General features: G+C 31.3%; 2 protein-coding genes across 3 annotated transcripts; one reads left to right on the plus strand and one right to left on the minus strand.

Annotated features, from left to right (window-relative positions):
* Positions 1–2,308: 2,308 nt before the first annotated feature.
* Positions 2,309–11,980, plus strand: LOC108733128. Its single transcript, XM_018464183.1, has 6 exons — positions 2,309–2,416; positions 5,152–5,275; positions 5,337–5,597; positions 8,593–8,894; positions 10,462–10,759; positions 11,843–11,980. The coding sequence occupies exons 2-6, from the start codon at positions 5,185–5,187 to the stop codon at positions 11,851–11,853; spliced, it is 963 nt and encodes a 320-aa protein (XP_018319685.1). The 5' UTR covers positions 2,309–2,416; positions 5,152–5,184; the 3' UTR covers positions 11,854–11,980.
* Positions 11,981–11,994: 14 nt separating this feature from the next.
* On the minus strand, positions 11,995–13,808 carry LOC108733129 (UPF0587 protein CG4646). 2 transcript variants are annotated; one of them, XM_018464185.2, is made up of 3 exons: positions 13,229–13,808; positions 12,927–13,172; positions 11,995–12,872 (listed from the first exon to the last, which is right to left on the minus strand). In XM_018464185.2, the coding sequence occupies exons 1-2, from the start codon at positions 13,476–13,478 to the stop codon at positions 12,940–12,942; spliced, it is 483 nt and encodes a 160-aa protein (XP_018319687.1). In that variant the 5' UTR covers positions 13,479–13,808; the 3' UTR covers positions 11,995–12,872; positions 12,927–12,939. The 2 variants fall into 2 exon arrangements, with proteins under 2 accessions (XP_018319687.1, XP_018319686.1); XM_018464184.2 differs by having other exon boundaries at positions 12,173–13,172; positions 13,229–13,806.
* Between the last annotated feature and the right edge of the window lie 1,512 nt (positions 13,809–15,320).

Below are 15,320 nucleotides of genomic sequence, written 5' to 3' on the forward strand. Positions count from 1 at the left end.
TATCCAATACCCTCTAATATGTACTGATCATAAATATGAAGATTGGAAAAACTTTGGCGGTTGTTGTAGAACAAACAGAATAGCTCAAAACCCCAACGCCAAAACACGACACTGTAGTTGTCCGAAGCACTTTTCGGTAACAAAGTTACCTTCTTCAGGGACTGAAGTAAACTAAACCTAAATGAGAACTAATCCTAATTTATACTGATAGTTGTTAAGGTTCAGTGAACATGACCCGAAGCCAACAAGGTAGATGTTCAATGGACCTTAACATCATCATCATAAACGTAATTAAACTAAACTAAATAGCGGAGATCCAGGGATGGGACCGTTGTCATTGTTAAGAACAATTTGTTTATTTTTATAAATGTATAAACTTTCAAAACTGTTTAGTAAACGATTATTCCTAACTTCTTTAACTAACTTAAGGTTATTAATATTAATATTATGTCCATCAGTAAGAATATGTTGGGCAACACTAGATTTTTCTTCTCTACCAAACCTAGCATGAGCTAGATGTTCTTTAAATCTGGTTTTGATTGAACGTCTAGTTTGTCCAATATATTTTTTACTACAGTCATTACAACTAATTTCATATATCCCCGACTTTTCTAAGAATGGAATTTTATCCTTAGGGTTACCAAGGAGAGTTTGAATGGAGTTGCCATTTGAACTGTAAGCAATCCGTAAACCAAGTTTTCGAAAAATACCCTCGAGTCCGCGAGTAAATCTTGGCTCGTATGGCATAGTAATAAACTTGGTTTTATTAGCATCTGTTTGAAAAGTCGTAGATCTTGAAATAAAATTCCTAAATTTTATCTTATTAATTAATTTATCAATAATGTTACAATTGTAACCATTGTCTTTTGCAATTTTCTTAATTGTACAGAGTTCCTTATTATATCTATTTTTACTAAGAGGGAAGCTAAGTAATCTGTGTACAAGGAAGTTAAAACTAGCCATTTTATGTTGAACACAATGATTAGAGTCGTTGTACTGATCATGTTTAAGTGCCCATGCAATAAAACTTTTTTACAAACTGCACCTTACTTAATTTATTGTGTACGTACTAATATTGCCAGTGTAAATAAGAATGACAATTTTGTTAATAAAGCTATTATCTATCTACCTATCTATCTACAATATTATCAATGTGTCCTTTTTTAGGTTTTTTAAAATATAAATAACTGTAGGTATTTCATAAAATTTTTATTTAATTGCTGATTTTACTGTTCAAAACCCGGCCAGGCTACCTTAATAATGTATATATGGAACGCTTTGACATTTAATAGTGCTTCATATCAAATATTAATGTGAAAATTCATTCTCCATTTTTTACCCACCATAAACTACCTCAGGTTAATGAGGGAAAATTTGTTGATGCTGTCACCGTCGCCGGGAATCGAACCCAGAACCTTTGGCTTTACGCACCAAAGCTCTGACCGCTAAGTTATGAGAGTTGACAACAGCCACAACGACAAACGGTACTTTTTAAGTCACAGATCTTTTTTTTTGTTTAAATTATTCTCGAGGAAGGAAATTTTCAAAAGGCATTTCCTGAAGGGAAATAGTGTTACATTTTTACCGATTAAAGTCTCTCCTCGAGATCAATCGGAAGGTTGTACATCCCCGAGAAGGAAAGGAAAAGGTTAGGAATGGAAAGGGATTAAGTTGGGAAAAGGGTTGATTATAGGGAGGAGACGGGAGTATTTGGGGGGAAACCAGGTCACAGATCTGTCGAACTAGTGTAATTATGTATATATTAAACGCTTTAACACTTAATAGTGGTTAATATAAAATATTAATGTAAAAATTCATTCTCAATTTTTTACCAACTATAAACTACCTTAGATTAATGATCCCGGGTTCGATTCCCGGTGAGGGTGTGTCAACAGCAACAAATTTTCCCCCATAAACTGAGGTAGTTTATAGTGGGTAAAACATTGAGAATGAATTTTCACATTAATATCTACCTTAATAAGTTATTGGGATCATTTTGTATAAAGAACGATCTTTTCAACAGTTTGTGTTTACGTTACGTAAATCAAAAGAAAAGGTGAGCAATAAAAGTGTCAAATTTTCATTTTGAAAAGCTATAAATGACGTCACTTTCTGACGTGCGCGCTTTTCGTCATTTCACTCAAGAACAAGCAACGCACACACACAACAATTTGGACGGATACTGACGTCTATGCTGATCCTTATACACAAATTTTTCGACATAATGAATCCTTGAATGGAGTTATGGCCAAAGCACGAACCTCCTCCAACAGCTGTCTATACCTACCACCCTCCCCCTTCGCAACACAGAATCGCGAATACCCGTACGGACGCTGGGCATCGCGACGCTCAAACAGTTAGTGCCGAACAGCAGTCGCCGCAAACGACGACGTGTCCACTTCTCAATTAATTTTAGGTCAGTATTTCTGTAGTAGTGACATTAAGATAAATAATTTGGAAACAAAAAAAATTTTTTTACCTTTCGCAATTATTATCTATTAAGACTTTTAACTGTAATATCAGGTACCAGTCTTTCGTGTTTCTTAACAAGTAATAAGATTGGTTTTTCGTAATATGTGGCTTTAACAGATTCTTTTATTTTTTTTGTTAATTACTTTTGTGTGAAGCAGTGTCCAAACAATAAGAATTTTCAGTGACTTTTTTGTGTTGTGTATCAATGTTATTGTTACATAGGCAATTTTGTTATATAACATGATAATTGTGCGACTAGCATTTAAAGAATCTTTTATGCAACGCATGTATTTGTTAGTTGATTCGGTTGAGATTAAGGTTTCTGAGACATACGATATATAGCAAAAATTGTTTGTTAACGTTTCACTGGCGAGATTTGTTAAGAGTCGGAGCGTCGAAAAATAATTTAAGTAACACCCTGACTCGTTACCGGGTTATTTTTGGTGTTCCAATTTTAAACGTGGCCTATATTGGTTGCGCCCGGCCAAATCTCCTATCAAATATTTATGAAAAACAGACGCTCAGATGAAAAAAGTTCTAAAAATATGCTTCAACTCAATTTTCTATCTGGTCTCAAGTCCCGCTGTTATCTCAACATTACTTGACGACCATTTACGTCATACATTTTCTTTATTATAATAATAAAAATATAATTTTCTTCTGCTACGTTTCGCAGATAAATCCAAAGAGAAAGAGCGCGGTTAAACGCGGATCTGTTACAGACGACTTTAACAAATGCCAATATAGAGAAGTGATAAACACAAAACTATATGTAGAAGTTCTGGTTCATAGCCAACTTAGAACATTGCAAGTTAAATTTGTAATTTACGGTGTATCTTACGCAATAGGCTTTTACAACCCACTGGAATTGATACAATATTATATGAACTGTATAATATGTCGGACACCTGTCGGAGCTGGGAACTATAAACGGGAATTAAGGGAATAGTAGCAATTAAATTGTACGATCACGAATTTTCAGTTTAAACTTGCCATCAACTGCAATGAGATTTTATAGACAAATACTGCATTAAATTTCATGTCCAATGGCATTTTCTAAAATATTTAGACTTAACAAGATTGATTTTTTCCAATTAGTTTAAACATTTTAAATGAATTTAAAAATTTAATATAAGCATTAGATGTACTTATAATAAATGTCAACGAAATTATTTTATAATTTAAAACGATTTACCTTAATCAATTTGATTTAATGTCTTCTATATATGTAAAGCTTTTAAGTAACACATATGCACTGCGCAAATTTATGTTTTCCAATATTAAGCATGATGTGTTTAAGATTAGTCATAATGTGCAATTTATAACCGAACCACTGAGTACGCACACGCGTGCCATTCGATCTTTTTAGTAATAACTGTATCTGTATACTGTGGCTATAAAGTGTATTAATAATATAACCCACGCGAAAAACGTCAGGTTCGGTTTTCTTCGAATTTTACACTTGGCTATTTAAAAAAATAAACCCAAAATTTTACCAATTGACAGCCCACATAAACTATCCAAAATAGCATGCGTATCTATTAATGTACACGGAGAAAATGAAAAAGGAAAATTTACGTAAATATTAAAGCGATATTTACAATTTATCTCACTAGCCCCTTCCTTCATAAGCGAAAATAATAAAAATGATAATTTGGACCCAAATTTGTAAAAATAATATCCAAGCAGAAATAAATTTACTAAGTATTTTAGTTGATTTTACAAATTTAATTGTTAATTAAGAAACGCAATAATTTTTAAAGAAACATTCAATATTGAGATNTTAATTATAAGAAACTTTTGTTTTTTTCTTTTTTATGGACGAAATCAATTAAAATACTTTCAAGAAAATCATTAAACACCTTCCGTAAATTATAAGACAAAGATATTCATACTTTTTTATTAATAAGCTAATATTATTTCTAAAAAAATTTACATTTTTCTGAAAGTTTGTATAATAAGTGGATTTTTGAATTACTGAATGCATGCATCTCGGGAATGCTTCCAAGGATCCCTATTTTTAGTGAAGGTCTCTCTCGCGCTATAGCACTACAGCAATTAGAAAACCTAAATTCTGTTTGTATTCAATCAATTCTCTTTCCATCAGGCGAATACTAATTTCCTTCTCAACTCCTTAAAGCTGTTCCATTTTGACTTGTATTTACAATCTTAATAGATCACATTACAAGTTTACTCTACGCTTGAATTTTTAAATTATAAAGAATATTTTGTAACAAATAATTTGATGACATTGTCAACCCAAGAAAGTGGACTAATTTAAATTTGGTGTGAAATAGAAACATCAGAATATTTCAACCTATGGAATAATTTTTGAAAATATCTCAATGAATTGGCTAATGCATGTTAGTAAGAAAACAAGATTGTACAAATGGTGCCAAATTGCAAAAACGACAAGTGACTCATATTGCCTCCGAACCAAAATAGCAAAAAATTTCGAAATATTTGGAATGGATACGTGTGCCACAATTACCATAAATTTTAACCTGTATTAAGTCATATCAGAATTTTAGTAACAAATATCAAATACATTTTCGCGTTAAAAATAGGAGCAAAAATACCGTTCAGAATGCTACTACAATCTAATGTGAATCTTAATTTTAAGCCTAGTTTGTTATTTTCAATTTTACTAAAGATTTTTGTTTGTCTTGTCTTTTTCAGCGATCGAGCGACTAAAAAGGAAATCGACCAAAAATGTTTAAAAACCACTTAGAAATGATAAGCCGAAATGAATCGGCATCAAAAAAAGCCAAATTCTGGCAGTCTTTTGTCAGATCTCTTAAAGGTGAGAAAAAGGATCTTTCTTATTAATTGAATTGTAATAAAAATGTATTTTGTACTGTTAGGGTCGGATGACTTGAGGGCTCCGGAGAGCACCTACTACAGCAGACCCCGTGGCATTTTCCGCCCAATTTCAGACTTTCCCGAGTTCAGTTCGACCTGGCCCTATGGAAAATCCATCTACGACGAGCCGTCTGCCGCCGCTGAACGTATTAACACTGCTGGATATCGCTACGACCCCGTTCACAGGGATATCTATGGATACTCTCCACGTGCCATTTACCCACACAACTACGGTTACAATCCTATCGAAAGATACCGACCTGGTAAGTCAACCCAGAGCGCTAAATTTCACATTAACAACTAAATTGCAGAAACTGGCACTTATGAACATTTTTCCAATCACAAATTTTAGGCACATTTATTTATTGATTATTGCGAAAGTTTTCGTTTTAATATCTCAATTTTACTATACAATTTCCGAAAACTGAAAATAAACCTATGGGATTTTTAAAAAATATATACAAACGATAGATAGTTTCTGTGTTATTTTAAACTCATTTGACAAATATTTATGTCCCTTGTAATAGCTTTCTTCCTTATTAATTTTGACATATGACGAAAAGGTCGTGGGCGCATTTTTATTTATAAAACGACTAGTATTTATTTGGCACTTATTTAATAAATTGTTTTGTGGCTGACGATTTTTACGTATATATACCTATATATATATATATCTTGCATCCTGTTCTAATTTCGGTTTAGAATCGTAAAGTAAAAACAATTTAGCGGAAAGCTGATCAAAGTCTGAAGAATTAAAATGCGTCATAAAATGTATGTGCATATGACACAGAATCGTCCTACATTTAACTGTGGATGAAAATGCATAAGCTGGTTTTTGTAATTTAGCTCCCCGAAATAGCCAAAAAAATTTTTCATGGTTACTAATCGAATTTTTCGTATACCTAGGACACCGCAGAAATGCCTCTCTCTAGAATCAAAATTCATGTTAAAAACCATCTCAAGAATTAACTTTAAAGAAAAAAACCGTCGATTTCACGTGGTCACGTCGCAATAAAACAAAATTAGAATTAGTTAAAATTTTGTAACAATTTCATCGTCTTTATAATACATAAAATACTACTTATATACGTTATATGAAAGTGCATTACCAAGTGTTCTAATTTTTATCGTAAAACAATTATACTTTCTGTATACTAACTAAAGTACCATCTGACAACATGTCATGTATCTAATACAACACCTCTTCTATTTTTATATTAATTAATAANTAATTTGATATAATTTATCTAAATAGTAGATGTTTTACGAAAAAATGTAGTATTAAAAAGCAATTTATTAGGTATTACCTACAATATTTATTAGTCCCTTAATACAATTGTGTTATAATATTACTTTGGGAGGTGTGATTTAGGCATAAAAGTACTTCAAATCAAGTGTGTCATGTTTGTACGAAACTAGCTTATAAACACATTGTCGTTTTCTGTGACTGTTTTTTCTCTATTGAGTTTGTAAATAATGTACATCAAAGTTTCCTTAACAATATTACAAAATAAATAAAATGGTACAAAACAGCCAATTTGAAATTGCCCGGCAAACGCTTGAGCTACTCTTATAAATTTCTCCCCGTTTCTATTATTAAAAAAAATTAATAATTTTTAAAAACGAGAAGAACTGAAACTAAACTTTCAACAACTGAAACAAATATCGTACCTTGTAACTGATACCTTAATTTGTCTAAAAATATACACAATGTTTTTCAAACACTAATTTTTGACATCTTCACGTCAACATCTTCATAAATAAATTACGATTTTGTTAAATATATTCGGTATTAATCAAACATTTTGTTTAATTCTTAAGCTACAAAAAGAAAAATTTCTACCATCTATTAATTTTATGTTTCAAATTTTACTGAAATTAGAAATTTCATTTACTATAACTCTTTTATCTATCATTACTTAGGCATACTGGCAGCTTGGAACTAAAAATTGAAAAAAGTAATAATACAGTTTAAAAAAAAATACTTCCTTTTCTACAATTTTTTACAAAATTACTAATAGAAAAATATGCCTGGCGCCTTCACCAACAATTATAATTAAATTATTTTATCTCACGAGAATTCAGATAAACGAAAGGAATAAGTTTAGTTTTTGTTCTTCTACTTTCATTCACGATAACGATGATTTTTAACTAATTACCTGAGTATAATCGATATATTATGCTTATTAAGCTTATTGCTTTTAACAACATGGCACCATTTCTGTTTGCTCCAGCATTTGCAAGGGCGATGTCACTATTATTGCTGCATTTATTTCCCTTCATTATTCCATTCCCTTTTCCCTTCCTAATCTGCCTCAAACATTTTTGAGGAGGCGAAAATAAACTCGCGATGGAACAGTGCGATCCGATTTTTATTTTTTTTAAGTGGGTGGACACAGCACACCCAACCAAGGTAAGAAATCTGCTTTTTTACCTGTTTTACCTTTTTTAGTTTATTTATTAAAAAATACTAACTTTCTCATTAGCCTTTCCCATCATCATTTAAGTGTTGTTTTTGTTTCTTACTTTTATAGCTCAAGTGTTATACCATTGTAAGTTACATTACTATCAAATAATCAAATTAATGTTTGATAATTTTTATTGAATTTAAATTGTATCAATTTTTCACATTCAAATTTATTAAATACCTTCCACTCTTCAGTAAAATAAATTATTTACTTTTAATTAGACATTATATGCTCGGAAAGAAAATTAGTTTAAAGAAAAACATTGGTGTTAAATATTAATTTCGCTGAATTGAATGACAAATGGTCAGTTTCAAAATGGCATAAATATTCAAAAAATCTACAAAGGCGTTCTTTTGCATTAGGGAGCTTGGATAAATTTTATTTGCTCATTTTGTCAATATCCACATAGGTATTACGTGATGGTTAAACAAGAAAAAGATATTAAATTAAAAAAAAAAATTATAAATACCATTTTAAAAAAATGTCAAGTAAGAAATCGACCTGTTTTTCAGTGTTTCAACTTTCACATAAAGTCAAATGAAAATATCATGTTAGAACTTTAATTTTAATCCAGAAGATGTACCACTTATAATGGATTGGCAAAAGTTTTACCATCTTTTTAGTACCGCTTTATTATCTGAAGTAGTTTAGATACAACATACTCACAGAACAAAATATTCGCATTTGACTATAAATACCTTCCCATGTATATATTACTTGCTAGTTGTCTGTATGTTGTGCCTTTTTAAAATCGAGGAATATGAATTAATTATTCCTTCCGTGTTCGTAGTTTTTCACATCCCAAAACTAAGGCCATTCGATGCAGAAGCGGCATGGAAAGACCATTTGGCTCGTAAGGCAGAACGTGAACGTAGATATCCATCTGCCTTCGACAACTTTAGGACAACCTATCCCTTCAGTCGCTATCCTCTATACTTGGTTTACAGTAAGAGGCCCAAGCTACCGTTCGAAGACAAATGGGAACCCCACAGTTCTTGGTTAGATCATCTTAACCGCCTGTCCGACTTAGACAGACTATTCCCTGGAAGATCCTTGTTCCCATACGATAAATGGTCGCCCACCCCAATCAAGGCAAGTACTTTTACATATGTATTCTTTATTATTTCGTTTTCTTTTTTTTTTTTTTTTGATAAGGCATTCCTCAAACAGTCTTAAATACAGAGAATGATCAAATTAAGCAGTAATATTTGCACTGTTCCTACTTTTATTGTGCAGTATTGATAATGACTTCGTAAATTGAAACCAGACCGACAATAAAAGTAGGAACAGTACAACATTAGTGTTTGATTTATTTATTGTCTAATATGGAATGGCATCAAAACTATAATTAAAAAAAAAATGGATACTATACCAACGAAATACGATAATGCTTTTTTAAAACTTGATCGCAAAATGAATAAACCACAGTACGTAAACTATAGATTTAGTAAAAGGAAAAATAAACTACGTCAATAACTATTAATGAAACGATTGTGTTTTCGATGATAAGTTATTCAAACAATTTAAAAAACAGTTACTCTTCCAAAAAAACATGTCAGACATACGGATTTAATTTGTCTTTGAGTTTTACGTAATTGATAAACAGATTGGAGTACAAAAGTGCGGCCAGAATCTAAAAAAAGAATCAGCAAAATCTCAAAAAATATCATTGCCAAATAATGAAACCCGAGACGCGTCATTTTATTAATGAAACCTTGAATAGAGCGTCAAAGTATCCTTTATTTGGAAACCCCTTCTACCTCGATCTTTTCTCCCACTCAAGTCACCTCTCCCACCGATTCAATTCTCTCTCTCCCCTGACCAACAATAGTATAAACTTCACAAAAATTTTCGTAGTAGCCAACAGTTTCGAACGAAGTGTTGTCTCTCGCGATTCCCCTTTTCCCTCTTTTTTCAAACCAAGCAAACCTAGAAATAGACCACTGGCAAGGCCAACATGTCCCGTTATAGAGGCTACGATGTACGTATTCTAATTTTATTTTGTTTTTATGTATACAAGTGACGTCAACTATTTTGAAACTTCACTACATATTTTATTATACTTAAGGACTTGTATTTTTTTAAACTCAAACATCATAATCAAATAAAACAATAAGGGAATTATTTTAAATTATCTTAAAATAATCGAGATAGTTTTCTCTTATGAAATGGTTTGTAAACAGTTAAAGTATTTTTAATAATGTGCGTAAGACAAATAAAGTGCGAATTACCTGGTTATGGTCTGCAAATTACCCAAGTGTAAAGAGTCAGTTGTGCTTTAAAAATTACCTGGTTTATTTTTCGGATAATCCATAGTAACGGACTATGCGAGGAGAACAAAGCTGCTGCTTAAATAATACAAAACATTTAAAGTTGGGTGCTTTATTTGGTTAACTTATTAAACTTGGTAGGTGTCTGCAGATATCGTTTAAAATTATAATATTGAAATCAAGTAAAACACATGGTAATTATTAATTATAGTATATTTATTTTTCTCTAACGTTGTGTAAGAGGACTAAACGACGAATGTGAATTCTTGCTCTCCGATATTTTAAAAATATTTTTGAAGTTTCCACATACCGTAATATGTTTGTATGTTTTTCGAAAGTATCATGTCTAATATGAACTGAGTTTTTTGAAAGATTCTGTTTAATTTCAGATTGGCGAATTCGCTCCTCGACCAAGTGAAGTAGCTTTCAACTATTTCGGTCAACCGATTTACTCTCGCGGAGGCCTTCGCCCAAGTAAGAGACTCCTATGGTACGACCTGTTAAATCCTTCCCCTTTCCTACCCGTTTCCTCAATTACTCGCGACCCCTGGTGGTGGAATTACCCCGAACTACGACCCTACAGACCATACACTGGTTGGGGAAAGTCCCCTTTCTATCTCAGAGATTCTTATCTTTCTCCTGTCAAGAGGACTTACCTATGGGATAAACACCCAATCAGACCGTTCGGTAAGTCTTTCCTGCCCCGAACATGATCATCCCGCTTGATAATATTATCGATGGTCGAATGAGTTTTTGAAATAATTTTTAAAAATGTTATTGAATTTTTTTGAAAAAGGACAGCACTTTTTAATGGTATATTGGAGGTGGTCACCCCTGCCATCTTTTTTGTCGAGTTGCAAATACAAACTCGATTTTTTATTAAATTATTTTTACATTCATATTCATTCAGAAAATTAAGTTTTTATCAATCTTTACCAATTTTATAAAAACTAATTCACATTAACTGTTATCACTAAACATTCCGGTATCAACAAGAATAATAAAATGTTTGATTTTTGTTCGCATTTTTTAATTGGAAATATAAAAATGTTGAAAACATTGAGTTTTCTACGAAAGAAATATCATAAAAACCTCATCATTTATTCTGTAAGAGTATATATCAAGCAAAAGCTAAACCAGGAAATAATAAATGGAAAAACAATGTACACTTCTAATAAATGATCAATTTTCGTAATTGAAACAAAATCAAGCGGAACTTCTACATTCCCTTCCATTCATCTTCCTACCAACTCAACCAGTCTTAAAAGTCGGTAAGATCCCTTACACTAGTTGTTTTTTTTTCTTTTATTACATCTCCTTTTGTAGTTTTCGTAGTGTATGCGGTATATTTTTATTTAGTGTATTATGTATGTGTTTTTCTGTAGTAGAATGTAGTTAGTTTTTGAGCTGTCCTCTGACTAGTTTTTTGTATCTTTGTTTTTTGAGTGTTACGCTTTGCAAAAAATACTGAACATAATAAACGTCGAAGTTTTTTCCTACTATTTTCGTCTTGTGAGGATTTTAATGAAATCCAGATGCCTCTTCTTTCAGTATTGTTTCGTCTGTTACCATAAAGGCATCTTCAGTGATGGATACATTTATTTAACTATTAGAAACCATTTTCGGAGAGAGCCAAAAAACGTATCCGACGAAACGTCTGAATGGATGTACTGTCAAAAATATGCGCGCTTTTCGTAGAAATGCCATGTATTTTTTGCAAATTTAGACCTTAACAAATGTATTTTTAATATGGAAAATTTCTTTTTACAGCTGCCCTATAAACACCTAATTTAAGACACTATATAATCGTTTGTGGACTGACTGCTTTATAAATCAACATTTATTTTATTTTATCAAACTGGCACTTCAAAATGTTTTGGAAACATCTTACAATTAGCAGCATCAATCAAGAAGAACTGCTGTAATTATACTGCCACGACTCAACATTATTTATTAATTTGTATAAACACATTGTTCAAAAGAAGTCACTTATTTTAATTTTATAATTGCCAAAAATCGGCAGCGACGTATAAAAAAATAAATAATTCTGCGAAACAACTTCATGTTTTGAAAACAAATTTGTAGTTGTGTCGCATTCCATAATTAAAAAAAAACACTTTATAACTATAATCATGTATGTACGATTTATCATTTATCACGTGTGATAAAAATTATTTATTTAAAAAGAAACAGAGTTTTGTACATTATTTCTGTAATATATACAGTAAATTACGACATTTGCAAACTGTAAATATTGTACAAAGATCTTTTATTATAATTAAATAAACTTTAATCTGATATTTACAGTTTTTTTTCTTCAGAAACCCGTTGAGAACTGTTTCCAGTGCGCCACTGGTAAATATAGTTTTAAAGTAGTAAACATTTAGTAAAACAGGTGGCGTGTACTGTCAATTGAGTAAAATACTTCAAATTCAAAAAGACTATAACCTTATCTTTTTCTGTTCATTCTCTTAATTTATATTAAATACTAGTAAATATATGTAAAATAAAACTGTACGACGCATTAAACTGTAATAGTGAAAATGTTTAAAATGTGAAGAAACAAATTCGTAATGAGACACGTTCTTAACTAAAGTATAGTTTAATGAGCCAGCAGTTTGAAACTTCTTCCAAAATATTCCAAGTTAGTTTTTATAAATATTCTTAACTTACAACATATACATGTTGAAAGTATTTGCTAAGTGATCATTCGAATGCATTGTAAGTGTTTAAAATAGAACTCCCAACTTCTATCTCATATTTTCTACTGTAATAACCAAAGTTGAGGTTTCACCTTTTACTAAAATCATGAAAAAGCAACAAAAAATATATAATATTTTCTTTGTCTACCTACAATTCAATTCAAATTATTTAACTTTAACAAATTGACTTGCAAATTCATAAATTCCAAACGATTCCCCGAGTTCTTCATCATACTCCACCCATTCTTTTTCACTTAAGTCAGCATCAAATACATTTCCAGTTTCCCTAACTTTAACTTTCCAGCCTGGGCCTGGTGAAAACTCAATGGGTTCAAAACCTCTACATTCAAAAGTTACGATGGATTTGAAGTTGCCTTGGCACTCAAGTGTGTAGCTTCCTGGGATCATTGAAATTTTACATTTTATATTCGATAGTTAGTTTTTAGCTGCTTACCATTACTTCCTTGAACAATGTCAACACTACTTTCTCTTCCACACAATTTGCATTTAGCCAAAAAGTGAGTATCTTTTTTTCCCATCTTTGTGGGATAAGTGCGTGCTTCTGAAACATCATGCCATTTATCTGAGACTTCTCCACAATTTGTACATTTCATTTTCAAGAGATAATTGTAATCGGGGTGATTTGGAGCAATTTCGTCGACATTTTCTAACGTTGCTTTAATCTGTAAGCTGACCTTTCCCATAATTTAACTTTAAACCGGCCCCAACTTATTATCCGAAGCTTTTATTTAACAGTCTTAAGTAATAATTGGGATGATTGGACTCTTCTTCTAGAAAATCGACTATCTTATTAATTCTATGATCTTAATTCAGGTACGATTCAGGTTATGTTTTCATCGCTACAAATGTGGTGTAAACATAGTGATAGTAAATCCGCCTTTATTCAATAGGCTTCCGCGGTTACTTTCTACCATACTAGCAGGTTTTTGGGCTTTTATTGTGGTAAAAATTTATAAAATGACGACTACCCCATTTCCTTACCACTTATCAGGATACTCACAAGTTTCTTTAGAAGTAGAAACTCTTTCGCAATTTTGAATTGCTAGTAAATATTTAAAATAAAACAAGTCTTAACAAAAATAATTTATTCTGTCATAAAAAGTAATTATTTTTCACATATGAAACAAGTAACACAAAAAGGATGGAATGAAAACTGATTATTAACTGTAACAGTAAAGAAAATTGTACAATAAATCATACTTATCGTTAAAAATCACGGACACTACATATACATCATTTAGTTTAATTTTTATTTTTTGACAAAATGCACTCTTTTAACAATACAATTTATGTGACTATCAAACAGATAATAAAAAACGATTATTTCTTACACGTTAGACAAGTAATACAAAAAGAAGGAATAAACATATTTCTTTTGTGTAGCAAACATGGCAGTGAGAGAAATCTAACAAATTATACTTACTAATAATACCTAACTGTTGTAAATTACGGACTACGTACATGACGTTCACATATTTTTTGACAAATTGTACTTTTTAACAACACACTTTATGTGACTCTCAAACAGATAAACTTTAATACAAAAATATATATATATTTCGTTTTCTTCTTTTTACAGTTATATTTGAAGTATTTGTTTCAAGTCAGATCAAATTACCTTATAATACACAATGAAAATTTAAAACGTTTTTTCATAAAAACATAAAAAGTAAATATTAATTATAAGAAACTTTTGTTTTTTTCTTTTTTATGGACGAAATCAATTAAAATACTTTCAAGAAAATCATTAAACACCTTCCGTAAATTATAAGACAAAGAAACACCTAACAGTAAACTGTTAACGAAAAAACGAAAAAGTATGAACCAAAATAATTATAAACGTAAATGTATCAGGTAACTTATAATAAGTAACTAATGCCGTCAATAAAGTATTTTTAAAGGTAATAAAGGCGATCCATAAGCTTATTGGATGGTTCTGAACGGATATGGATGCCAACAAGCTGGGCCAATTTATGAGCATACTGACAAGGGGCGGGGACTCTAATGGTGCCAGGCCAATTATAATAAAGATGGCACAATTTGTACGCTAACATTTGCATATGATCTGGTTTTATTTGGCAAGCGTCATATACAACTACATAATGAGAGGGGGTGACCGTACCCTGCCTTACATTTTGTGGTACCAAAAAGAAGTCATACCAATTACGTCGTGTTATTTGGCTATCCATAATAGTACCCGGAGGCGGATTTTCCAAACCGTCCCTACTTTTCAGAAACAAACGAGTATTTATTCGCTTTTGAACCACAACCTGCATTTAGAAATTAATAATTATTTAAAGACAAAAATAAACAATTTTTAAACATTACCATGCATATTTTGGTATTATCCAATTCATATTTCTTCAAGCATTCTTCGAACTGAGCCACTTCATAGTCACGACAATGGGCTAGTTGTCCGTCACCTACGCCATCTCTAAATATTATAATTTTCTGAGGAAATGTTCCATTTATTTCGTGAAATCTTTCGAGGAGTTTCGCAAACGCAACTTTTAATTGGTTTCCAA

The sequence above is a fragment of the Agrilus planipennis genome, unplaced genomic scaffold (assembly GCF_000699045.2).
Source record: "Agrilus planipennis isolate EAB-ADULT unplaced genomic scaffold, Apla_2.0 scaffold53, whole genome shotgun sequence".
In the NCBI taxonomy this organism is placed as follows: Eukaryota; Metazoa; Arthropoda; class Insecta; order Coleoptera; family Buprestidae; genus Agrilus; species Agrilus planipennis.